Source organism: Lissotriton helveticus, chromosome 11 (genome assembly GCF_964261635.1).
Source record: "Lissotriton helveticus chromosome 11, aLisHel1.1, whole genome shotgun sequence".
NCBI classification, from domain to species: domain Eukaryota; kingdom Metazoa; phylum Chordata; class Amphibia; order Caudata; family Salamandridae; genus Lissotriton; species Lissotriton helveticus.
This window is the reverse complement of record NC_136072.1, coordinates 32495676-32522195: the sequence shown is the minus strand read 5'-3', so window position 1 is coordinate 32522195 and position 26520 is coordinate 32495676. Positions and strand designations below refer to the sequence as shown.

The window sequence follows — 26520 nt, the reverse complement described above, 5'->3', positions numbered from 1 at the left end:
GTTTGTGAAAGTAATGTGCTTACTTGTTTGTGGGTGAATAATTCACTTTTCCCTAAACTCCTCTCATTTTGCAATTGATATTCCCCATTTCCTGCGTACTCTCTAGCCCCTTCCACATTTACTACTAAGTAGTACATTTTGATTCGTGGAAATTTCCTCATAGAAAAGATAGGAGAGCGATTGTAGAGGTAGAGGTTTTTACTCATAAGTTTGTGAACTGCGTTTTGTACCAAGTAGTGCCACAGAAGTACTACTTTACATTGTACAAAATGCAATGCGAGAATCAGGCTCTATGTATATAGTTAATAGCGCAACATTACATTTCTCAAAATAGTTGTTGTCACATTTGTAGCAGTAGTCATGTATTTAGCAGCTGCATAGAATAGCCTGAACACCACCGCAGTGATAGAATCAATGTTTTTCCCCTTTTAATTATGCAGGCAGATGTTAACCCTACTTATCATCTGCATGGGGTATCTACACCTCGCAACCATAGAGGAATGTGTGGCTCCTCTGAGTAAAGACCAAAGGGCGCTATGCTTGGGTAAAGATGGTGGAAGTAGTATTGGTGGGGAGCTGCATACAGTACCTCTACATGAAAGTCCATCGCCCTTGTAGCCAGCATTGCAGGAGCAGTTGTAAGAGCCCACGATATTGGTGCAGACTGCATTGGAATCACACCTGCTTAGACCAATGGTGCATTCATTTACATCTGAGGACAAAAAGCACAGCGGTAATTAATATGCTTCAAGCTTCAAAGTTTAACCTGGCTACAGTAGACCTCTTAATTTAGTTCATTATTTATAAAGTACAAGCAGTGCTAATCCAATGGAGAGGAGCTTAAAGGTGGATATACTACTAATGATACAAAATGCACCCCTTAAATAAACTTACAGCAAGATCTTAAAGAGAGGATGGGCAACAAAATTAGATAACCAAAATATAGATATTGACACCGCATTGATATTGTCCTCCAAACTGTTTTTAGCGTCCAACCTCAAAGCTCAGTATTATAGAACGATATACGATCTCTATTATACACCTTCAAAATTATTCACTTGGAGCTTACGGCCTAATGATGATTGTCCAAGATGTGGTCGGCCCCCAGCGAATCTTACGCATATGTTTGCTGAGTGCCCTAAATTAGACCTAATTAAAAAGATGATCTCTGAATATTGGATGGAAATTTTTGGGCACGAATTAAGAACTTCATTGACTGTGTATGTTCTAGGTCATGATGAATCTCTGGGATACAGCAGGGAGGAATTAATGTCTGTGTTTATAGGCACGGCAGTGCTCCGAATCATTCTGGTTGCCTGCTGGAAAGAGCATGAGGCACCTACCTTTCAAATGTGGTTAAGTCGGCTTTTGGGGATTTACAAACAGGAACTAGCTATTAATAAAACTAGAGGAAGAAAATCAAGAACTATTGGGACCCAGATTTGGGCTCCTATTACTAAATGGTATGATAACAAAAGAGGCCCTTAGGCTCCCCAAATGATAGAATGATAGAACTATGAGCCGTATATTCTTATCACGATATTGCCTATGATTTGATCTTCCTTCTTGGTTTTTTTTTCCTATAATGTAAGACTATGACTCTTTTACTTATGATGTCTTTATTGGTCATTAACTACTGATGATTTAATATATATGAACTGATTGTTTTGGTTGTATTGATATATCTATTTTGATCTTGCTCAAATAAAAAATGTTTTTTAAAAAAAATCTTAAAATATTAAATCCCCAAACCCATAATTATAACAAGACCATCAATTGCCCTCAGTGTATTCAATCAATAATAAAAATAGATAGTCCAGATGAAGATTTTGGTGGAATTCAGTGTATAGTTACTGCAGACATAACCTCTGATTCCAGTCGGTATTCCCACACCAAATTAGGGCAATTATAAGTTGTGTCCCAAAAATGAGAAATAACTGCCTGGACATGAGAATACTAGGTCCTTTAGTGTGTGTTTTTCCTAATTTCAGGGACAAATCTGCTGATATTTGCAGCTTGCTCAGAGCAGATAAAAAAATGTCAGTGGGAATGGCCAGTTTCAGTTGGGTGAGGATTGTGGGGTTATGGTTGTGAAGAAGCAGTCCGGAAAGAGTGTTGTCTGCTTCCCCATGTTGTGTTATGGGTGGAGGAAGGGGAATGGGGGTGGCACACATCCTCGGGGTTCTATTCTGATCCCATACATGTATGTGCCCAGGACTACCTTTTTTATGGGGATGGAGGATGTTGATGAGAAAAGATGGAAGAAGGTCTGTGCTTACATGGGGTTGTGCTGTCCACACTCCCATACAGGATTTTGGTAAGGTGCGGGACCTCTCTGCCACGGGCCATAGCCTCTGCCCGAGGGTTCTGCATGGGGCTGGGTGCGCACTTGCAGTGGGATTTACAGCTGGGTGTTGGGCGGGGAAAGGGAGGGTTTAGAGCCTAACTGGGGGGCAGTGTATTCAAATCCCTTGGTGCTACAGCAGTGTGAGATCCTGCCCTCAGCCCTTGTTTCATTGGGTACTTAGCAGTGGATAACAGTATGTAATGTTCCACATCTAGTAGCTGGGCTACATTTTGGGGGAGTTAGGATCAAACTGTGAATCTCTTTATTCATTTACCAGGGTGTCTCTGGGAACAAATATAGGTTGGTGTACTGCCTCCAATATCATAATGTTAAATTTCTCCACTTCATTCCATCCTGAGATATATAGATATGGTGAAAGGGTCTACAAACTGCAAAAACTATGATGTGTGCTCCCTTGAGGAGGATGTGTGACATTATCCTGTTATGTTTGCTGTGTAGATATTGCCATGTGTGATAAAGGACATGCATTTTAGACCTTCTGAAACTTTCTAGACAACCCATCTGTGGTACACTGGAGGAGAAAGGCTTATAAGTAAATCCCTGGTCTGGCTCCCATGCTAAGGTTGGGTCTGAGGAGAAAATGCATCTGCTCTTGCACATGACTGAAGGTAATATTGGACTGAGTCAGAAGAAATGCGTTACTTACCTGTAACTGCAGTTATCCAGTATTAGTGTCTTTCATAGATTCACATGCCTGAATCATTCCCCGTCGTCGAGACGGGAGCCTCCGGTATATAAAAAAGTAATGTCCTAGAGACATACATAGAAAAGAATAGGCCTAAGGATCTCACCTTAGTGTCCTATCCACGTCCTTATGTAAAAAGGACCAAAACAGAGTAGGCCCAAGGGTCCCACCCTAGTGGCCTATCTGTGTCCTTTTGTAAAAAGGACCAAAGTAAAGAAACCAACCAATCAGCTACCACCTCCTTCTAGAACCTTCCTGTCAGGAGCCCAAGTCTCTCAGATTTTCGTACGCACCAAGCTAGGTAGGTGTAAAGTTGGTAGAGAGATAAGTGAGTCCTTCCAGGGGAGGCGGGAGGGTGCATGTGAATCTATGAAAGACACTAATACTGGATAACTGCAGTTACAGGTAAGTAACGCATTTCTTATCCAGTACTTGGGTGTCTTTCATAGATTCACATGCCTGAATCAGAGAAGCAAGCAATGTATAATGCACATTTGTGATGGAACATCATATATGAGTATGTAGGTAATACCTAACACACGGTTGCAAATCAACAAATTGCAAAGACATGTAAGTAATAGCAAAGAAATGTGCATACCAGCAGAGGATGGAGGGATGTAGGAAGGCTCACCTCACTGGAATAGATGGCAAAGCACTGCTCGGCCCACTGCTGCATCCTTCATCAGCTCAGTCCAGGCAATAGTGCCTGGTGAAGGTGTGCGGGGACTTCCAGGTCGCCGCTCTGCAGATGTCCAACACCGGCAGTCCAGCCAACAGCGCCGCAGACGTGGACATGGCTCTTGTCGAATGAGCTTTGACTCGTGAGTCCAGAGGCCGTCCGGCCTTGTCATGGCAAAAGGTGATCGCCGAAGAAATCCACCTTGAAATACTTTGTTTCGTCAAAGGCATGCCTTTCCGTGGTCTACTAAAGGCAATAAAGAGTTCAGATGATTTTCGGAAGTGTTGTGTCTTGTCTATGTAGAATTTAAGACATCTCTTCAGATCTAGGGAATGCAGAGTTTTCTCGGCTGCAGTGGTAGGATTTGGGAAGAATGACCTGAGTACCACTGGTTCGTTTAGGTGGAAGTCCGAGGGGACTTTCGGAATAAACCGAGGATTAGTACGTAGAATGACTCTGTCCGTCCTGAATTGCATAAAAGGATCTTGGATTGAGAGGGCCTGCAGCTCACTGACCCTTCTGGCAGAGGTCAAAGCTAGGAGGAGGGCCGTTTTCCATGAGATGAATTTGATCTCCGCTTTATGGATGGGTTCACAGGGGTGCTTCATTAATTAGTGAAGGACCACATTGAGGTGCCACGACGGAGGGATCGGTCTTGGTCGTGGGAAGGACCTGAAAAGACCTTTAGGGAATTGTTTTATAAGTCTGTTTGCCCACAGGGATGGACCCGTAGAAGTCCTTGTGAATCGGGAGATCGCCGCTAGATCACTTTGATGGATGCGTGTGCGAGGCCCGATTGCGCTAGATGCAGTACGTATGGTAGCAGCTGCTGTGAAGTGATGCGGAAGGGGTGGAAGCCTTTAGCCACACACCAAGAGCAGAACCGCTTCCATTTTAGTGAGTAGGTTTTATTAGTGCTGTCCGCTCTAGCTTTTGCAAGGACGACTCTGCACTCCTGCGGAATGTTCAGGTGGCTGAATTTGCGGTATTCAGGAGCCAAGCTGACAATTTTAGAGAGCTCAGATTCGGGTGAAGTACCTGTCCTTGGGACATTGTGAGCAGAGCTGGATGTTGATGCAGGCGAAGAGGTGGCCGGGCAGAGAGGCGGTGAAGGTCCGTGAACCAGTGCTGCCTCGGCCAGAATGGAGCGATTAGAATCAGAGTGCAGGGCTCTGACTTCATCTTCCTGAGAACCCTGGGTATCAGTGGAAATGGCGGAAAGGCGTACGCAAATACGTTGCGCCATGCGATGGAAAATGCATTTCCGAGGGTTCCTGGGTGGTGATGCCTGCTTGCGAAGCTTGGGCATTTGGCGTTCTCTCTGGTGGCGAAGAGGTCTATTCGCGGGGCTCCCCATTCCGCGAAGATGTGTTCCAGCACCTCCGTGTCCAGCTCCCATTCGTGGGATGGAGACCCCTCTCTGCTCAGGGCGTCCGCCAAGACATTGTCCTTGCCCGGGACGTACTCCGCTGTCAGTGTAATCCCATGTTCCAGAAGCCAGTTCAAGACCTTTTGCGATTCTCGAGAAAGTGAGAGCGATCGCGTCCCCCCCTGTTTGTTCAGGTAGTGCATCGTCGTGGTGTTGTCTGTCCTGATGAGCACTGGGGAATTTCGAATGCGTGGTAGGAAAGCTTGAAGAGCTAGGAAGACCGCTCTTAACTCCAATAGATTGCTGCGGAGCTTAGTTTCCTGTTTCGTCCACTTGCCGTTGATCTGGAGTTCCTGGAGGACCGCTCCCCAGCCTTCTAGGGATGCGTCCGTTGTTATGACGTGTGGTTCTACAGGAAGCAGGAACGGCAGTCCCTGTGACAGGTGTTTGATCAATCTCCACCACTGTAAGTGGTTGAACATGGTTCGAGTGAGTCGTATGCGGTTCTCAAATGATCCCGTACCTTGTGTCCATTGTTTCGTCAGCTCCTCCTGGAGTGGGCGCATTTTGAGGCGGCAGTGGGGAATGAGCATGATACAGGAGGACATCATGCCGAGGAGGGACTTGAAGGTGCGGACCGGCAGAGTCTTCCGTGATGCCACTGATGTGGCCAGGGAGATGAGTTTGACTTTTCTCTCCTGAGAGGGGAAAGCTCTGACGCGTTCCGTGTCCAGAGTCGCTCCAAGAAATGTAATGATCTTGGTGGGTTCCAGTGCCGATTTCTCGTGGTTGAGGGTCAACCCTAGGCGGTGGAAAATATTCAGACAGGCGCTGGAGGATGTGGCTGCGGCGGTATCGGATTGTGCCTTTACCAGCCAGTCGTCCAGGTATGGGAAGACCTGGTGTCCTTGTTGACGAAGGAAGGCTGCCACAGGGGAGAGGCATTTGGTAAATATCCGTGGTGCCGATTTGAGGCCAAACGGAAGGACACAAAATTGGTAGTGTTGTCCAGCTACAGCAAACCTGAGGTACTTTCTGTGCCCTTTGAGGATAGGAATATGGTAGTAAGCGTCCTGCAGGTCCAAGGACGTCATGTAGTCCCCCTCCTCCAGGAGTCCCAGGATTTCCTGGAGTGTTACCATACGGAACGATTGTTTCTTTAGGAACACGTTGAGTGCCCTGAGGTCGAGGATTGGTCTCCACTTTTTCCCTTTCTTGTGGATCAGGAAGAAGTGGTAGTAGAAACCTTTTCCTTTGTGGGTTGGTGGAACTCTCTCTATCGCTCCCTTCTGTAGCATGGAAGAGATTTCCTGAAGAAGCAATCGTAGGTGCCTGTGGGACCGATTGCGAGGTGGTGTTGTCGGGGGAATTGTGACAAATTCTAGAGAATGTCCAAATTGAATGAGCTGGAGCACCCACCGATCTGTTGTTATCATTTTCCAGTTGTTGAGAAAGTATGTGAGTTTACCTCCAATTTTTAAAAAATGCAACGGTGGATGGACTGGCCATTGACACGAGTCATTGACGGTTGCCAGCAGGTCTTCTCTGGTTCTTCCCCCTGTAGTTCGACTTGCCGTAGGAAGTCTGACGCCCTTGTTGGTTTTGTCGCGGTTGGTATTGCGGTTTAGTTTGGTTGTACGAATAGGAAGACCTATTCTGGTAGGTGCCCCTATATGAGGATTGTCCTCTACCTCTGTTGCCACGAAAGGACTGGTTCCGGAATTGTAGTGTTCCAAGGGCCTTGGCCGTGTCCGTGTCCTTTTTAATGGTGGTTAGGGCCTCATCAATCTTTTCACCAAAAAGATGCTGGCCGTCGAAGGGCATATCTAGAATTTTCGTTTGCACTTCCTGGCAGAAAGAGGTGGCTTTAAGCCAGCCTTGTCGTCTGAGTACAGCGGCTCCTGCCAGTTGCCTGAAGCCGGTCATGGCTACATCCATTGCGCAGTCTATGAGCTCAGAGGCAGATGTTTGGCCTTCCAAGAGAAGCGAATGAGCCTCCTCCTTTAAATCCTATGGCAGATTAGACAGATAGGGTGCAATATCCGCCCAGAGTTGTCGATTGTAGCGGCCCAGTAGTGCTATGGAATTCGCGACCTTCACCGTCATGGCCGACGTGGTGGAGAACCGTTTGCCAATAGTATCCAGTTTTCTGCCTTCTTTGTCGGGTGGCGTTGACAGAGGCGATGCTCGGTTGCGTGAGTTTTTCTATGCCACTTGGGTTACCACAGAGTCTGCCTTGGGGTGACCTGTGAGGCATGCTGGCGCCGATGAGGTTGCTTTATATTTTTTATCGAGCCTGGGTACCACAACTGGGATTGAAGCTGGCGTTTGCATCAGTTGTTTACCTTGTTTCCAGATAAAGTCAATGATGGGGATTGACCTGGTTGTCTTTTTAGTAGGCTCCTTGAAGTCGTAAAGGAAGCACTCAGTTTCCTGAGTTTCCATAGACATATGGAAACGTTTGGCAGCTCGCTCTACAATATTATGGAACCCCCCGATGTCTGCGGGTGGTGATTCCGAAGACTGTGGTTCTGGGGAGGCCGGAGAATGTGCTACATAGTCCTGGTCTACATCTGAGTCTGACTCATCGTCACGGACCTCGCCCTCTTCCTGATCTCTCTCCTCGTCCTCAGGCGAGTGGATTTCCTGTATTGGCTCCTGGTCTCTACTAAGCACCAGTGGTGGCGGCTTGTGTCGAGACAAAGGAGTGGGTATCTGTGCAGCTGGAGGTGTAGGCGTAGTGGGTTTCTCTGGAAACCGCTGCTTGTAGTCCGTGATTAAGAATTGCAGGTCAGATACAATGGATGCTGGTAGGCACACCATTGGTGTAACCTGTGTGTGCACCTAAGCATGGACTGATTCCTCTATATGCTCCTCCTCTTCCGGTTCCTCGTCTGTACTTTGGCACTTGAGCACCAAGTCTGATGGGCTAGTGGCTTGTGTGCATAACTCTTCCTCCGACTCTTCACCTTGTAGTAGGCAGGCGGGAGGCAGTTGTTGCACCTTACTGGGCGACGTCAGGACTGGTGTAATTGGCCTTTTCGTGATGTTAAGGGTGATATGGGATGTCTGAGGCAGCAAGGTATCCATTGCGTGCGACAACAGCTCAGACTCCTTCCATGTTCCTGTGGTCGTCGACGCCTGAGTTGACGGTGCCGTAGTTGGAATTACCTTCGTCGACGGTAATTTACCCGTCGTCGACTGTGTCTCCGTCGACGGTGTCTTCGTCGACACGCCCTTCGTCGACGGCAATTTCTCCGCCGTCGACGGTTTCCCCACCGTCGACGGTTTTCCTGTCGTCGACGGGATGCCCTTCGTCGACGAGATAGTCTTCGTCGACGGTACGGTCTTCGTCGACGTCGGCCTCGTCGTCGACGGTAAGATCTTCGTCGTCGATGAAGTGACTGGAATGGTCGACGGGATTGGCATACTCGCCGACGATGAAGGCGTCGTCCTCGTCGTCGAGGAGGTGGCCGACGATGCTGTCGTCGTCGACACTGTTGTCGTCGACGTTGAAGCAGTTTTTAGCGCTGAAGAGATCGTCGACGCTGTCGTCATCGTCAAGGACAGCGGCTGCTTCCTGGTGACAGGAAGATCCTTGCCAGACACAGAGGCTTTGCCCTCTGGGGACTTCTTAAGAGTCTTCTTAGGAGGGGTGTCTGAGGGGCTAGGGGAAGTAACCCTTGGCCTCTTCAAGGAAAATTGTGAAGTACCAGAAATACTCTCACCATCTTCTGACACCAAGTCGTCTCTGTTCTTCAGCCTGTTGAGCCAGAGAAATAGGCGCCCTTCCCGGTCCTTGAGGGTCTTGTTTGAGAAGGTTGTACATATTTTGCAGTCCTTGGGTTGAGAGTGAGGGTAGAGGCAATATAAACAGGTTTCATGTTTGTCCTCCACATGGAGCCTTTTCTTTCCACAAGAGGAACAGGCTCTAAAGAGACCCTTTTTCTGGTTATCAGCCATAATATAAGAAGTTGAGAAAATTTGTTTTTTGAAGTAAGAAGTAAGATTCCTGAGGAGAACTCAGGTGGAGACTCCCTAGCACAACGTGCGGTAGAAAATCTGAGAGACTTGGGCTCCTGACAGGAAGGTTCTAGAAGGAGGTGGTAGCTGATTGGTTGGTTTCTTTACTTTGGTCCTTTTTACAAAAGGACACAGATAGGCCACTAGGGTGGGACCCTTGGGCCTACTCTGTTTTGGTCCTTTTTACATAAGGACGTGGATAGGACACTAAGGTGAGATCCTTAGGCCTATTCTTTTCTATGTATGTCTCTAGGACATTACTTTTTTATATACCGGAGGCTCCCGTCTCGACGACGGGGAATGATTCAGGCATGTGAATCAATGAAAGACACCCAAATACTGGATAAACTAAGTTAAGCCTTACAGGTTACCACAAGGAGAGGAAGTCTGTTCATGAAGCATGTTTTTAATCTCTGTGGGACCAATACTACAGCCCTTTCATCATTATAAGGAAGGTATGTGGTGTTAACTACCTGTTTGATTTGTTTTATGAACCACCAGATGTTCTATGCCCATAGGCTGAAGCCTCCCCACTGGAGACGGCAATGACAGGTAAGCTTCCAGGAAAGAATACAGTGAGAGACCCATTGAGATCAAAATGAAGGCTTGGTGGAGGAGTGCAACTTGTCCAGTACCAGACACTGCCTAGTGTCATGAATGTAAAGCAGTGCTGGGGCAATTCTTAAGATGTTTATCACTGACCCCATGACTGAATATTTGTAGAAGGCATGGACATTGTGGATACTCATCTTGTATAGAGAATCAATTACAGTTTGTCAGCTACAGTGCAGAATCACGTCAAAGCAAACGTGGACAATATGAGAGACTGTAACATGATTAAAAGATTGCAGAGTCTAGTGCTTCCATAATTGAGCTTGGTTGTGTTGATCCTAAGCAAGGGACAACAGATGTTAGATATATGTGCATTATTGTGCTTTGAAGTCGCAAAACCTGAGGGCCGCCATATTCATAGTGTGGTCAAACTGGTGGACAGAATAGGAGCTGAAAAGTGCCTAAGGACATTTTATTGAGCTGGTAGATTCTAGCAGACCACATCTTGTTTTAAAGAAAAAATATTCTGACCCTTCTTCTCCCCAAGCACCTGTATAGCTCAGGGGCACAACGTTTGGGTTGAATAATACCCCCACCAATTTATTATGGCTACCTATTCAAGGTTTGACTCAAAGGAGGCCTTTTGTGATGCCTGCTTAGAAAACAAAGCAGCCCTTAATTCCATTCAGTAGGACTATCAGTTCCACCTAAAGAGTGAACTCCAACATCAGAAGTGGCAAACTCCAGCCTTGAGGCAAAGATTCAGATTCAGACTGAGCTGGACTGGGAGATTCCCAGTAAATTCAATTAGGAGTCTTAATGGGTACCGCACTCATGGCTAGTCATGATGGCTCCAATGCTCACAACGGGATTGGGACTGGCCCTGATTATCCCACAGAAACTGTGACAGCCCCAGATGGCGCACCCGAAGACATAAACAGATTTTAGCACATCAAAAAAGGCAACAGTGTCCAATTGAAGACCCCCTCTGTTGACTTTTATGCTGATGGAGGAAGAAGAGGACGTTTTTATGTGCTTCCTATCTTTTGCACTGTGCTGCCATTTCTGGCTCTAAGGCACTTTATACTAAACCTTTATACTTAACCAACTGTGTCACTTTCTGTGGAGTTGCTCAGGGCTGTGATTGACATTGACACTGTTACCTGCCCTCTGTGACTGCTTTTGGCAAGAAATAATTCTGGTTCAAGACAAGATCCTGTAGTCTATGGGTAAGTATATCAATTAGAAAGGCAGCTTTGTGTCCTTTTGAAATGATCTGACTTGCACAGACGCTCACAATGACTGGCCAATCCAGGCCAGATCAGATCCAAACAGTTTTTTAAGCCTGAGAATTGAATGATAATGATGTGGCCATGTCTCACAATTCGGGCTCCTCTGGAGTTTTGTGGGGGTGGAAGCACCTAGAGGTAGGACCTATGAAACCAGTCATCAGTACAAAACCACAGAAAATGCCTTGCTACCTCAAAGGATGCAGCCAAAGAAACTTAAATAGGACAGCATTTCCTTCTAAAAATTGGTGAGCTATCTGTTAATGAGAAAACACTAATCAGCTGTACTTATGCAGCACTCAACTAAAATCCAGCAATGTTGTTTTAAAAAGCACTATATAAATGAAATAGTATTATATAAAAAAAACACAACATGGAATAAAATAAAAGAAGAATCAAATATTTAGCACCCTGTATGGAATGCTGACCTTGGGCTAGAATACTTAGAATGGTGTCAGTATAGAAGGCTGTGTGCCTGCATGCTGAATTCAATCACGGTCTGAACAAGCAAAATGAAACAGTGAGGTGTGGGGGGATGAGCTGTGCTAATAGCCTCATTGTCTGTATGTGAGCTATTAGAAGCTGTTCCTTGCCTTTTTCTCTCACCTGATAATTGAAAGGTGGGTAATAGTAGTTTTAAAAAAAGAACTCTTTATTGTTTTACACAACAAGGTCAGCATTACAGACATCATGAGTAAACCAGTTTTTCAATCCATTTGTGCAATAGGAAATCATTATGGCAAAAATCAAAATACAGTGGGCTATAATGCTATAATATTGACCAGAATGCCTCTCACAGCAGTGCTCTCTGTTCCACAGGCCCGAAGAGCATGCTTCAGCAGGGAAGGAAGGCATAGATGGTGGCTGAGGTGGCTTGAGGGTAGCTGGGTATTATATTATTTATATTTGGCTGGGAGAAGGGGTAGAGGGGTGGAGAGGAACTGGAGAGAGCGTGTAGTAGCCTGGTGACAGGACAGAAGTTTTTTTTTCAATTTTAATCAAAGAGCAAAAAATGCAGAGTGTAGTAGAAGGTAGAAGTATTTTCTGAATATTTGGGAGAGAAGGATCATTTTGAGGGTGTGTCGGATAGTGGAGGGAGGCTAGATACCATTAATAAAATGTGGGTGTTATAGTGAAAACTACCAAAGGGTAGTGATGTTGAGTGGCAGGACACCAGGTTTATTAAAGAGGAATGGGCGAAAGCACGTGAGACCATGGTGTGTACTAAACACCTACTCATGTCAGTAGAGGCAGAATAAATAGAGGGGCCATAACATGAAATTAACATGAAATTAAAGAAGGACAACTGTGCATAAATGGAATGTTGTTCCCCTTGTGATCCTGAGTGACACCCTAGACAACCTGCACAATTCTGTCTATTTGACTTCACTCACAACCGTTGGCCGACACATATTCCCTTGTGTTCAGTTACCCATCTATAATTCTATGTATGATAGGTATTTTAGGTACTGTTTTGTTGAGATTTAGGTTAGAAGTAGTGCAGAAAGATAAAAAGCTAACTATAATAATATGGAATATGGAAATTCAGGAATCTTAAGTAACAGTCTATACACGTGTAGCACGATATATAGAAATGGGCTCTGCCCTGATGTTGTTAAGCCGCTAGTACGGACACATCAGCCAAGTCACGTTATCCATATCTCTCCACATCAGTCCTCCAATCGTATTAACTCAATCTGCTAACAATCAGAATAACTTCTTTGATGTTCGGATAAACAAAATATGACTCAGCAAAAGCACTTACATGTATGTGGAATTTTCATAAAGCCATGTGGAACCTGACTGACTCATTACCTCTAAGGAGGACTAGTTAGCGTCAACAACATAGCCTCACATGTTAAGCGAACCTTCATTTGAGAAGCCTAGTAACAATTATTGGTAGTGCTATTAGTCTGTTCATCCCTCAACTCACTGTTAGACTGTGCTGTCCCTGCCTGGTGAGACAGTAGTAACCAAACTCACAATCACATCTGGTAGGGAGATTTGGTGGTGAAGCTGATGTCCCTGAAGGAAGTGTGATAGCATATTTCCAGAGTAAGATGATGCAAACTGTTTTTAGAACATATCTTATTTCTTCATTTGAAAATTGATGGCATCAAACCAGTGAAATCAGAAGATCTTACCTATGTCACATAAAAGACCCTGCCAGTTTGGGGTACATCGGCAAGTGTAGTTGTTGATTCCATCTATGCAAATTCCACCGTGTGCACAAACTACACCTTTACAATCGTCAATGTCTGCAAAAGAAGTGTGGAAACAGAGAATAATATAAATGGATGCTAAATATATGCATGACCCATGATTCCAAGATAAGCTGTCCCATACTATGGGAAGCTGTCACAGAACTCCCTTCATTGCAGTGAGCAGGGCCGCCAAACCCAGCTAATGACTTGACAACTGGCTTTCATTCCTTGCATACTAGTTGTACTTTCCTCAGCACCCAGGGGAGGCTCTAGGCTCATGGCGGCCCTGGGCAGGGAGCGTAGGTAGGGGGCAGGGCGGAGCGCGGACGCCAGTGAAGAGGGGGAGAGGGGGGTTTGGAAGTGGAACAGAGCTGGAGTCCGCCAAAATCCCTGCCAGGGGCCGCCACGCAAATATGTATCCATCCTCAGAGGATTATTATATCAAGGATATATATTGGTGTGGTGGCCCCTGAGGTTTGGTGGCCCTGTGCAGGTGCACAGCTTGCAAATGCCTAAGGCCGCCCCTGCAGCACCTTCCTCCTACCAGTCACCGACCAGCCATGACAGGTCTGAAAGGTGACAGGGACATTACACATTATCTGACTGGACATACATATCTCATTGGTATCACGAGGGTGAAGCAGTAATTCACATACATGGAGTGTCTGCTCTTTATTTTGACTATGACGCTGCAGGTAAGACCTCTACTATGCTGCATGATAAACGTGTGACAACATGTGGTATTATTTTCTGAATACAGTAGAAAAACGTGTTCAATAATCAGACGCTGTTTCATGACAAATAGCACATTCATATTCCCTTTTATAAATTATGTCAGTAAAAGGCAGGATAAAACCTAGGAAAATGTCAGAAACAATTGAAAGATGCAAGCAATTTGAGCCCAGAAACCAGCCAGCAAAATCAAGTCACTTGGACTTTATTTGGTGTCAATATAAACACTAGTATCTTATATGACTATATTTGTTCCCTGGAGCACCTCAGCAGTACCACTTCCATGTTTAATGTAGTGTAGGTGTTGGACATACAACCATTGTCTCTACCGAGGTCTACAGAGGTCTGGAGTTGACTGCCATCCATTTAATCTAATATGAGCAGTCCACCATTACACCTGGAGGAGTTAGCTTAAAGAAAGACCTCCATGGAAATGGTGACCGACTACCAGAAGAAGAACAGCAAAGCATGTTTGACATGCTGAAAGTTACCAAGGGTATGTTATTGAGAGTATCATGTGGCAATGACACTGTACCCCACTTAAGACACATGCCATCTCCCCAGCCATAAAGGTTGATGGAATCAGACTCCGAGTCAAGGATATGAAACATAGGAAATGCTAACTTTTCATGGACATCTGAACAACACCCTGATTGTGTATTCGTGAAATACCCATTCATATATAGCTGGTCAGTTCCCACCTATAACACTGTGGGCCATATTATCAAGAACAGCGCAAACATTATCGCCGCTTTAGCGGCAGGAAACTGCAGCTAAAGCGGCGATAAGGGGCTTGATAATATGCCCTAGAAAATTCCAATAGAAGCCCAGGATCTGGTGTCAAGGACATCAAACCTGGGCTTCTATTGGCACTAGCCCTCTGGGTAAGGGTAAGTGCATATTGCAGGACATTGGCCTGCAAGCGGTCCACATCATTGCCCACACACTTGTAAGTGGATTTTGAAGAGGGGTGACACACTGACAAACTGACTTTCACCAACTTCAGTGGCAGCTGAAAGGAATGTCCCACTCAATCTCCAAGCATGTAGGCAGATGTCTCGGAGATTGGGGTGTGGACCACCGCCAATACCCCCCCCACACAACTAGGAGAGAAGGTCTGCCCTGCATGGAAGTCACAGCGGGGTACATGTGGAGAAGAGCAGAAGGTCCGCATAACACACTTTCCGTGGCCAATTCGGGGCATTGAGAATGAATAGGGCGCAGTCTTGGTGAATCTTCCTCAGAATTCAAGGTACAAAAGTATGTGGAGAAAAGCATAATGCCACTGAAAGCTCTGCCTCAATAGAAATGCAGCCCCCAAAGCTCCCCTCATCAGATATTGGAGGATGCCGAACTGCCAGCAATGAGCAGTTTCTGAAAAGGTGAACACCTTGAAATGAAAAGTCCCCCACTGGGTGACGATGTCCTGGACTACATCTGGAAGACGCCATTCGTGGTTGGCACAATAACACCATTGGCTCTGACATGCAGGGACTGCATTACATGACTGGCAGTGAGCCAGATCCCTTGGTGGTGCGCCAAAGACCACAGTCTCAATGCTTCCAGGCAAAGGAGGCAAGACCTACTCCCCCTTGCTAGTTATGATTCCACATTGCTGTTGTGTTGTTTGTCAAGATATGGGCAGACTGATCTTGGAAGGAGGAAAGGAAGCCCTTGAACGCCAGCAAAATTGCCTGCAGTTCAAATGGGTTAATATGAAGAACCTGTTCTTCCGGAGATCAGACTCCTCTGAGCTCCAGAACGTCCAGGTAGGTTCCCCACCCTAAGGTGGAGGCATATGGCACTACCATAGTGACCAATGACGGGGGGTGAAGGCCATTGCGCAGCCCAGGTTATCCTCGTTCCCCCACCAAACCACTTCTGGGGCAGCGCTGGGGAAGATTAGTAATTGAGTCCTTCATGTCTTCCATGTACTGAAGCCACTGCCTATGGATGCATCACTGCAGGGCTTTAATTTCGAAAATGGGCATGATAATGCATGAAACCCACACATTTATGAATCTGAGAACTCTTAGAAATGGATGTCTAGGGCCTGGCGGAAAGGACAGAACCATCTCTTGCATACCTGCAATCCTCTGAGGCAGAAGGAAGGAGCGGATAGAGAAGAGTGGTGTTCAGAAATGACTCTATGAACTGGGGTCGCTGGAATGGCTTCAGGACATTTGAGCTTGTTGCTGGAAAAGCACAGGTCAAACAGCAGGGACTCTGTCAACTGCAAATGAGGTGACACCATATGTGGTGACCCCGGTTTGAGGAGGAAGCCATCCAGGTAGAGGGATGATCGAAATGCACAACCGTCTATGACTGGACACAACCATTGACTTCACCTCGGTGAAGACTCAAGATGCCGATGTTGATCCAAAGGGTGCAGAGGCACAATGGTAATGCGTAGACCCCCCAACAAATCTCAAGTATGTGTGGTGGGACTGCATCATATGAATGTGAAAGTACATATCCTGAAGGCTCCGAATGTTTGGGGAAGAGAACAAATAGAGGAGGAAGAGGAGGAGAAGGCTTGCTGAGGGATCCACAACCCATAGCTATACCCCTGCTCATGTACTGACAGGCCAGTGGGTTTTCAGGAGCTGTGTATGTTGTTGGAAGGATTGTCTCTGGTGAAAGGAGAAACCACTTGTAAACACCTGAAAGTGACAAAAACTGCCTATAGTCTCACTGAGGCTGGGCTTGTTGACGGCTAATGGAACGCGTTGTTGCCTTAATGGCTATAACAAAAAATGTCTTCAGTGCAGCAGCCACTTTATCCCAGAACTCGTGGGCTTGTACATCAATAGAGAACCCTGATGTTTCTGGCCAGGTATGATGAAAGATGGATACTGAGGTACTCATTGCTTTGGCAACAGAGTCAGCCCCCATGCCTCCAAACATTTGGATTCCCTGTTGGATTGGACTGTAGAAAATGTTTCCAAGACTCTCCGGAGATGGATAGGCCGCTAAGCAAGATGAGTCACTTGAAGCAGGTCAATATTGGCTGGGTACCAGCCAATTGACAGCTAAGCTGAAGTTGGCTTCTTCCAAGAAGCCAAGACAGGCTCAATTAAGGCATCATTGTAGGGCATAAATAGTTCAGAAGAGGACGTGGCAGGGAGAACCCCTCCATGAGAAGATTTGTCTTCACATCAATTGATGGTAGTTGCACCTCCAAAACCTTCAGCTGCTTGCTTAAATAAAGAATGTAGCAACATGACCTTCAGGGTTGAGGACCCATCAAGAAAATTCATACCCATGTCATGAGAAGCATCCAGCTCACTAGCCAAAGACAAGCTAGAGATGTTGTAAGAATCCTCTAGCAGTCATTTCCCCAATCATAAAGAATGAGCGAATCAGAATTTGATCCAAAGAGATCATGAATTTGTTGGTGATATTCTTCATCCTCAATGAGTCTTTGCGCCTCTCTTCTATACCTTTTCTGGTCCCCATAGGTGCATGAGGTGACACCAATGTCCCTGACTATGGCTCTAGCTCGCGTGGAGGCGGTGTCATTGGTGGCTTGACCTTCGACATTGACAATGGTGCTGAAGGTGGTACTGCATAGTTGTCTATCTGTGCTGCGGGTCATGTGACATACAGCATAATTTCTAATTTCTAATTTAAAATACTTGTAGAGCGCAGCGTCCACCTTGCGGTTTCTTGGCGCTAGGGGGATCGGCAACTGAGGTGAAAAAAGAAAAAAAGACCAGGGAGAGATGAAAGGGATGTATAAGGAAGTCTAAGTGGGGAAAGCCTGGCTGAAAAGGAACGTTTTCAGATCTCTGCGAAAGGGGAGGTACTGAGTGGCAAAGCGGAGGTGGTCAGGAAGTGAGTTCCAGAAGGTTGGAGCTAGGGTGGAGAAATTAGCCCCGCCCCACTTTTTGCGAGTGAAGCGAGGGATCTGGAGGAGGGCCCTGGAGGAAGACCGAAGTTGTCTAGTAGGTACATAGGACTTGATTAATGAGGAGATGAAGGCAGGGGCAGAGCCCTGGCGGGCCTGGAAGACCATGCACCCGATCTTGAATAGGGCCCGTTCCTTTATGGGGAGCCAGTGAAGCTCCCTGAGAAGGGGGGTGGAGTGGTGGTAACGAGGGAGGCCGTACACAAGCCGGGCTGCTTGATTCTGGACGGTCTGGAGTCTACGCAAACTGTAAGCGGGGATACCGTGATAAAGAGCGTTAGCGTAGTCCAATTTTGATATCACGAGTGCGGCCATAATGATCTTAAGTGCCTGGGGAGAAAAGAAGCGGGAGACAGTGCGGATAGTGCGGAGAGAAAGGAAGCAGGAGGACACCACAAAGCTGATTTGTGAATGAAGAGTGAGTTGGCTGTTTATTTTGACACCAAGTGTTTTGACCGTGGTGGAGGGGGTCGGTGCAGAGCCAAGAGAAGAGGGCCAGAAGCGAGAGTTCCAGGGACTGGATGAACCACCAGTGAGAACCAACTCGGTTTTATCCGGGTTCAACTTGAGGTGGTTGTGGTTCATCCAGTCCCTGATGAATGTCATAGTTGACTGGAAATTGGAGACCGAGAGAGGAGAAAGGGACAGATCAAAGATGAGCTGGAGGTCATCCGCGTAGTTAAAGACGGTGACCTCCAGCTGCTGTAGTGCAAAGATGAGAGGAAAGATATAAAGGTTGAAAAGTAAGGGGGAGAGCGAGGATCCCTGGGGAACACCGCAAGTGACAGGGAGGGGAGTGGCCGTGAAGTCGCCTAACCGGACCGCCTGAGTGCGTTCCCTCAGAAAGGAGGAGAGCCAGATCAGAGCTGATCCCCCGATGCCGGCCGCCTTGACACGGGTGAGTAGGATGGTGTGGTCCACCGTGTCAAAGGCGGCGGAAAGATCAAGGAGGACCAGTGCCTGGTGTTTGTTTTCGTCCATACCCTTTCTGAGTTTGTCCAAGACTGAGACCACGACTGACTCGGTCGAATGCCTGGGACGAAACCCGGCTTGGCGAGAAGCCAGTCCCCCATTTGTCTCGACATGGGCGCTGAGCACCGCGGTAACATGGCGTTCCATCACCTTGCCCAGGAAGGGTAGCAGGGAGATGGGGCGATAGTTGGCCGAGATAGAGGAGTCAGCGCCAGATTTCTTCAGGATGGGCACTATGGTAGCTGCCTTAAGCGAGTAGGGCACTACACCCTGAGCCAGGGAACTGTTGAGGAAGGCAATGGGGGGGTCAGGGCAGCTGGAGTAGATTTGCTGCAGGACTCGTGCTGGGCAGACGTCCGCGGGAGATCCCGACTTCACTTTAGGGAGTATCTCCAGAAAAGAGTCCTGCGTGAGGGGGGGGATAGAGGTAAGAGTGTAGGGGAGGGAAGGAGGGGCGGGATCGACGAAGGCAGAGGAGGGTGGGGGGATATTAAGCTTGATGGTTGCTATTTTATCTAAAAAATAGGTATTGAGCTGGTCGCAGAGAGGTTGGGAGGGAGGGATATTGGTCGAGGTTCGGTCAGAGAATGCCAGGTCATTCACTATCCCGAAGATTTCCCTGGGTTTGTTTTCGGCAGAAGTAATTTTGGACGAAAAGTAGGTGGACTTAGCAGCCAGGATTGCTGTTTTATATTTGTCCAGTGCTGATAAGAAGTGGGTTTTTAATAGGGGATCGTAATTTTTCCTCCATTTCCTTTCTGCCTGTCGGGCGCTCAGTTTGAGATCTTTTAGGTGGTCATTGAACCATCTATTGGAGTCCTTTGGTCGGCGGATGGAGATGCGGCGTAGGGGCGCCACCGAGTCGCAGCCATCCGCCAGCCAGGTGTTAATGGCCGTGGCTTGAGAGGTAGATGTTAAGCCAGTAAGAGTAGGAGTAGAGTCGCGGAGCATGGAGGTCAAGGAGGGGTAATCCAATCTATTCCAGTTCCGTGCCCAGGTGTTTTTGGCATGCGGAGTTTTAAGCATCATGTTGCGGGGAATAGAGAAGGAAATGAGGGCATGGTCGGACCAAGGGCACGGCGAGACAGTGGCCGAGGCCACGGGGAGGTTGAGTGACCAGACCTGGTCCAATGTGTGCCCATGGGAGTGAGTGGGAACGGATATGTGCGACGCGAAATTAAGGGTTAAGAGGCAGTCTGTAAACTCTCTTGAGGCTGAGCACTCGTGTGGGTCAGAGGGCCAGTAATTGAAGTCCCCTAGCACCAGGACCGAGGCGTAGTTGACCGCTAAGTTGGCCAATAGGTCTTGAAAGGCCGGCAAAAATGCAGGCGAGGGCTGGGGAGGCCGGTACATTAATAGGCAGGTGATGGGGGGGGAAAATGAAAGAGAGCGGGCCACCAGGAAATCAGCAGGGGGAATGGGGGGTGAGGGAAGTGATTGGAAGTTCAGCTCCGACCGAGCAATCAGGGCAACCCCACCGCCTGCCTTTCCCGCCGGCCGGTCAGCTCGGAGGGCCACATAGGAGGGGGGTAAGGTGGCCAGGAGAACGGGGAGGGAAGTGTCACAGTACCAAGTTTCGGTCAGGAGCAGTAGGTCAGGTTTCTCAGAGTCGAGTAAGACGAACAGCTCATGGTGGTGCTTGACCGCTGACCTGGTATTGAGTAGAAAAACAGACAATGCCGGCGAACGGGGGGGGAGGTCGGGAGGAAGGGGGCAGGGTGACAAGGGAGCATGTAGCGGGGGATGAGGGCCTATGGAGGAAGAGGAGGTAAGGCCTAAAGAGGAGATCAGTCTGCGGGTGGGATCTGGAAGTGGCCATTTACCTTGAAGGGCAATAAGATCCTTGGAAGAGTAGAATAAAGGATTGGCATGGAGTTGTGCCCCTAGCCCCGTCCGGCCGCGGACGGGCGCAGACGGGCTTGCCTTAGGCGCGCCTTCGGCGCGCAAAAGTCGCGCCCGCTGCGCTCGTCCGCTGCGCTTCCTGCCAAGACACATACTTTATGCCAGTGGGTGGGAAGGTTGGGGGGGTGTGGCCAGCCGAGGGGGCGTGTCTCGCCTCGCCCTCGGGAATGGCGGCTGAAGGAAGGGAGTCGTTGCAGCGAGAAGCGCTGTTTCTGGGAAGCCAAAGATGCAGGTAGGTGAGGGTAACAGTTAAAAGACACAGTATTAGATCACAAATGCTTTAAAAATTATAAAACCCTGCTCCCGGCTTTTCGCCTCAGGAGCCAATCAACAATGCAGCGCCTAGAATCGGCGCGCTCTATTTGTAGGTTTGGCGGGGGGGCGTGGCCAGCCGAGGGGGCGTGTCTCGCCTCGCCCTCGGGAATGGCGGCTGAAGGAAGGGAGTCGTTGCAGCGAGAAGCGCTGTTTCTGGGAAGCCAAAGATGCAGGTAGGTGAGGGTAACAGTTAAAAGACACAGTATTAGATCACAAATGCTTTAAAAATGATAAAACCCTGCTCCCGGCTTTTCGCCTCAGGAGCCAATCAACAATGCAGCGCCTAGAATCGGCGCGCTCTATTTGTAGGTTTGGCGGGGGGGCGTGGCCAGCCGAGGGGGCGTGTCTCGCCTCGCCCTCGGGAATGGCGGCTGAAGGAAGGGAGTCGTTGCAGCGAGAAGCGCTGTTTCTGGGAAGCCAAAGATGCAGGTAGGTGAGGGTAACAGTTAAAAGACACAGTATTAGATCACAAATGCTTTAAAAATTATAAAACCCTGCTCCCGGCTTTTCGCCTCAGGAGCCAATCAACAATGCATCAGGAGCATCATCATCATCTTAACCATGGAAGGCCGAATGGCCCCTCAGGTCCCAGTGGTGCACCAGAGTGATTTGATGTTCTGGCAAATATCCCAAAGATGTCATTGAGGAATGCGACTGGGTCTGAAAACACTGCTGGGAACTCCAGGAAGGATGCCATCTGGACATCCAGCAACTGTGGTGTCGACCGGCCTAGTAGGGAGGGCATCAGCTTCAATGGCTATGGCAAGAAAGGTGTTGGCGCCAGAGGAATTGCAGACACTGATGCAGATGGAGTCTGCTCTGAGGTTTGTCCAGCTGAGGACCAGGTGCAGACCCATCGGAAGGCATGACAGTCAAACCCATCTCCAAGAACTCCGGCTCTGAGAATGACGAAGCTTTGGAAGTTCAGGGTCATTTAGAGGAATTACATTTTCTTTATTGCGTTTTGTGTTTTCTGTGCTTTTTTCATTTCCCTCCTGAGGAATGCAAGGAGAAAGACCTAGATCAAGGTCCGGATTGTCAATGACTCTGTTTGTGCGTGTCAATAAAGAACTTGGCCTCCTGCTTCTGGACTGCTTTCTGGTGTATACTGAGGCAAGAGATACAAGAGAGAAAATCATGATCAAACCCCAAGCGCCATAAACAAATGCAGTTTGGGTCTGTGATTGACATCTGTGCCTCACAATCCCTACAAGGCTTAAAGCCTGAACAATTTGGAGATGATGTTGCACTGCACTTGTAACTTTTCTGTGTGAGGAATACTCAAGACTCTCAGGAGAGACCGAGCTCCGAATCAGTGTTGAAGGCGCAGAAAAAAGGGAACTGACATCGTTGCTCTGTGGTGGTAGGCATATAGCTTTAGTGACCTCTCCTGATGCCACTTCCAGCGTCGATATAATGCCTACGTCCCCTACCAGCGAAATGCCAGCTTTGAAGTTTACGGATCCAGCCTGACGTCTACTTAAAAATCAGAGACGTGAAGGCAATCCTGAAATTTTTGGGAGGTGGATGCCCCGTATTCCGTTTGCCGGAATGTTAGAGAACGTTCACGTCTCTGAATTTTAATCGCTGTCGGAATTGAGAAAACCCATAACATAAGAGAACTTTTTCAACCCACGGAGTTGCATACTTTGTTCTGTGGAATTAGAATTTTGAGAGTATTTATGTACATTTTCGATACGCTGGGTGTGATGAATTAACCCGCGATCTATTAGAAATCTGACTACCTCGGAGGTATATGTCTAGAACCCCGAATACCGGAACAATAGAGATACATAATGTTTTAATGGGAATTAATATAATGTTGTCCTGAAGAAGGTGTTGGCTGCTTATTAATGTGCCCACCAAAACGCGTCGATGCTCAAGCAAGGCATAATTACTCTAAGTCTGTGGCGACAATAATTCTGACGGAGAATTGAAATATTGATCAGAATTGATCTCTGGATGACTTTTGTATTTCCCTCTCTGTAATAGGAACTATTTTTCCTTAGTGGTATTCCCATCTTAGCCTGTTTTGTTTTGCTTTGTTTTGGGCCAATGTGTTTTATACTGTTTTAAACTAATACTGTACCTATGATAGGCTTGGATCATGTGCTCCTAGAAAGCCTCTAATGTTTTTAATATTTGTTTGAATAAATTGTATACATTTTTTTATATATTTTTTACATTTCCTCTTTGTTCATTACATTCTGTGAATTAAGGTTCTTTGATTAGAGATGCTGATGATTGAGTATATGTGATTGCAATTGCCCAAAGGGGATTTCACTTTTTGACATTTGTCTTTACGGTACCCTACCCTTTTGGTTACTGGGTCCCTCTCTCTTTTATTAGAGAGTCTACCAGTGTTCGACAGCTGAGGAATCTGCAGGCAGAAATATCCATCAGAAACAATTTTAAAAGGCATTTTGGTTTAGCCATTCCTTTAATTGAAAAGAAGCCCAGAAGGCTGAAATACACTCCTCTTTGTTATCAGCTCAAATCACAGTCATAACGGTGCCTACTGTGTTATTTTTATCTGATGGCCTGGGTTATCCTCACAGAAGCATTCAATTAGTTAAGTCCCTATGACAGAAAATAACTCTCATCAGTATTGATACACAAAAAAGCTCACTGGCACAGAGCTGGCCCCAGTGGCCTTGTGCCCAACTGTTCTACCAGTGGGTAACCCCTGGTGCACACAACATTTGGTTTTACCCATAGTTGCTTGTGAAGAGGATATGAAATTAAGGTGAACCTGTATTGAAATATCTCTCAGTAACCAACACAATATGCACACCGCCTTTACCCTGAGGAGCGGAAATGACTGAATGAGCCCAAACCTTTTTGAGTAGACAATCCCTTCAGCGTACAGTCTTCACCATGCACAAAAACAGTTACCTCCAAGGGCAGGCTTATATGCAACCCATAAATCCCTTGTACCAACACTAATTCACTGCTGAATATGACCATAGCTCCTTTTTCATATTTTCTTTTTCAGAACTTTGTTACGATTCATGGAGTAATGGGAACAGCTCTATAGTAGATGATGTCATCAGCCACCTATTCTTTCCTATAAAAAAGTATGTTATCAAAGACATATTAAGGCAGAGGTAGAAAGGATCAGATAGATCAATATCAGCTCCACCCCCCAAACTCCTTACCTATTTCACAAAACCTGCCAGTGTATCCAGGCTTGCAGGAGCAACTGAAATCATTCTTTAAATCTTTGCAGGTCGCATCATTCCGACATGGCTGGCTCAAACACTCATTAATATCTGTGAACAGAGACAGAATACGTTCAAAGGCTTGCATTGCACAGTGAGGGTTCTCTTTTAGTCAGTGGTCAGCCAGTGGTTACAGCACAGATTTTGCAGTGGGTTCTGTTATTCAACACAAGTCTCACAGCAAGTTTAATGTTCCATTGCACTTCAATAAAATAACCAAGAAGCTCCTTTTAGGCAGGACACTCCACAAGTGTAGCAAAGGTGAGCAGCCAGTGATTACTCCAGAAGGGGCAGTACATTTGGAACTCAGAAACAGCAGGATACAGTACTCAGACATAATAAATCTCAATGTCCTATCATGGTTGTATATTTGAAAAAAAATCTTCATTTACTCATGGAAAATGTAGCACAGTTAATGAAAACCAGTAGTAGAAACCAAAAGCTACTTTGAACTTCTGAACCACAGCAAACATAGTTGTAACACTTGCATGTTAATGTGCTTCATTCAATGTAAATGTTAATAGTTTGGCCTAACGAACAAGTTACTTACCGTCGGTAACGCTGTTTCTGGTAGATACTATATCTGCCTGTGGATTCCTCACTTTGTGAATATCCCCCTGCGTCAGCAACATTCGGAAATTCTTTTGTAGCTTCGCGCCGACGTGGATCCGGACGTCACAGAGGCACGGCATCGCACGCGACCCCGCTGACGTCACCGGCGCCTATAACAGGCCCACGCCGGCGTGATGACATCAGTTCCGCCCTTTTTTCCGTGCCCTCGAGGCACACGGACGGACCGATGACAGTAGAAATATACACAGTATATGTAGTATAGAAAACAAGGTAACACACACAGTGTGAAGCAAATGCAATAAAACATTTGAAATAGACAAATCCTTGACCATAAAATAATACATTATATAAACCACTGGCATAGAAGAGTGGACAACTTGGAGGCGGGTGGGTCAGTGAGGAATCCACAGGCAGATATAGTATCTACCAGAAAAAGCGTTACCGAAGGTAAGTAACTTGTTCTTCTGATAGATACATCTGCCGTGTGGATTCCTCACCTTGTGAATAGAGTCCCACAGCAGTCCCCACTCCCGGAGGAGGGTGTCCACTCTGCTATACCAGGAAATCTTGGAGGACAGAACGCGCGAAGTGGCCGTCCCTCCTCACCTCGGTATCCAAGCAGTAGTGCTTCGCGAAAGTGTGGAGGGAGGCCCAAGTCGCGGCTCTGCAAATGTCCCCAACAGGAACACCTCTAGACAAAGCAGATGTTGCAGACTTTGCTCTAGTCGAATGTGCTCTAATACCCTCTGGTGGGTCCTTACCAGCCAAAGAGTAGCAGATCTTAATGCAGAGCACGATCCATCTCGACAAAGTCCTCTTATGGACCGCTCTTCCTTTCTTGCAGCCAGCAAAGCCAACGAAGAGCTGGTCGTCCACTCGACAGTCTTTAGTCCTGTCCAAGTAGAAAGACACCGCCCTCTTGGGGTCAAGACGGTGTAACCGCTCCTCCTCCTAGGAAGGGTGAGGGGGAGGATAAAAGGTAGGAAGGGTAATGGACTGACCAAGGTGGAAAGGAGTAACCACCTTTGGCAGAAAAGCAGCCCGGGTCCTACGAACCATTCGTTCAGCATGAATGGTCAGGAATGGGGGCTTGGAACTAAGAGCTTGAAGCTCACTTACCCTCCTTGCCGAGGTGATTGCAACGAGAAAAACCGTTTTCAAAGTCAGAAGCCTCATGGGACACTTGTGAAGAGGCTCAAAGGGAGCCCCCCATTAAAAATGTCAAAACTAGGTTCAAATCCCACTGAGGCACAACAAAGGGTGTAGGAGAGAACCTATTAGTAAGGCCCTTCAAAAACCTTAAAACAATGGGAGACTTAAAAAGAGAAGGCTGGTCAGGCAAACAGATAAACGCCGACAGCGCAGAAAGATAACCCTTCACCGTGGCAACAGCAAGCCCCTGCTGGGCCAGAGAAAGGGCAAACTGGAGCACATCAGATAAATGGGACCTCAAAGGGGCGATCAATATGACTTGGGCCCGGTCTTGGCGAATCTTCCTCAGAACCCGAGGAATCAAGGGTATGGGAGGAAACACGTAAAAGAGTTGATTTCCCCAACTCAACTGAAACGCGTCCCCCAAGGCTCCTTGCATCGGAAACTGGAGACTGCAGAAAGACGGGCAGTGAGCATTCTCGCGAGTGGCGAACAGGTCCACCCGAGGAGTCCCCCACATCTGGAAGATGTCGTGAGCCACCTCCGGGTGAAGCCTCCACTCGTGGTCGGCAGA

General features: G+C 47.1%; 1 protein-coding gene across 1 annotated transcript in view; it reads right to left on the bottom strand.

The window, feature by feature from the left end:
* Nucleotides 1-26520, bottom strand: part of LOC144792796 (uncharacterized) — an 844113-nt gene that overhangs the window by 722477 nt on the left and 95116 nt on the right. Inside the window, exons 10-12 of the mRNA XM_078667999.1 lie at nucleotides 24159-24272; nucleotides 13110-13223; nucleotides 590-712 (exon numbers count right to left, since the gene is read on the bottom strand). Coding sequence (XP_078524125.1) covers nucleotides 590-712; nucleotides 13110-13223; nucleotides 24159-24272 — 351 coding nt within the window. The remainder of the gene's footprint in view (nucleotides 1-589; nucleotides 713-13109; nucleotides 13224-24158; nucleotides 24273-26520) is intronic.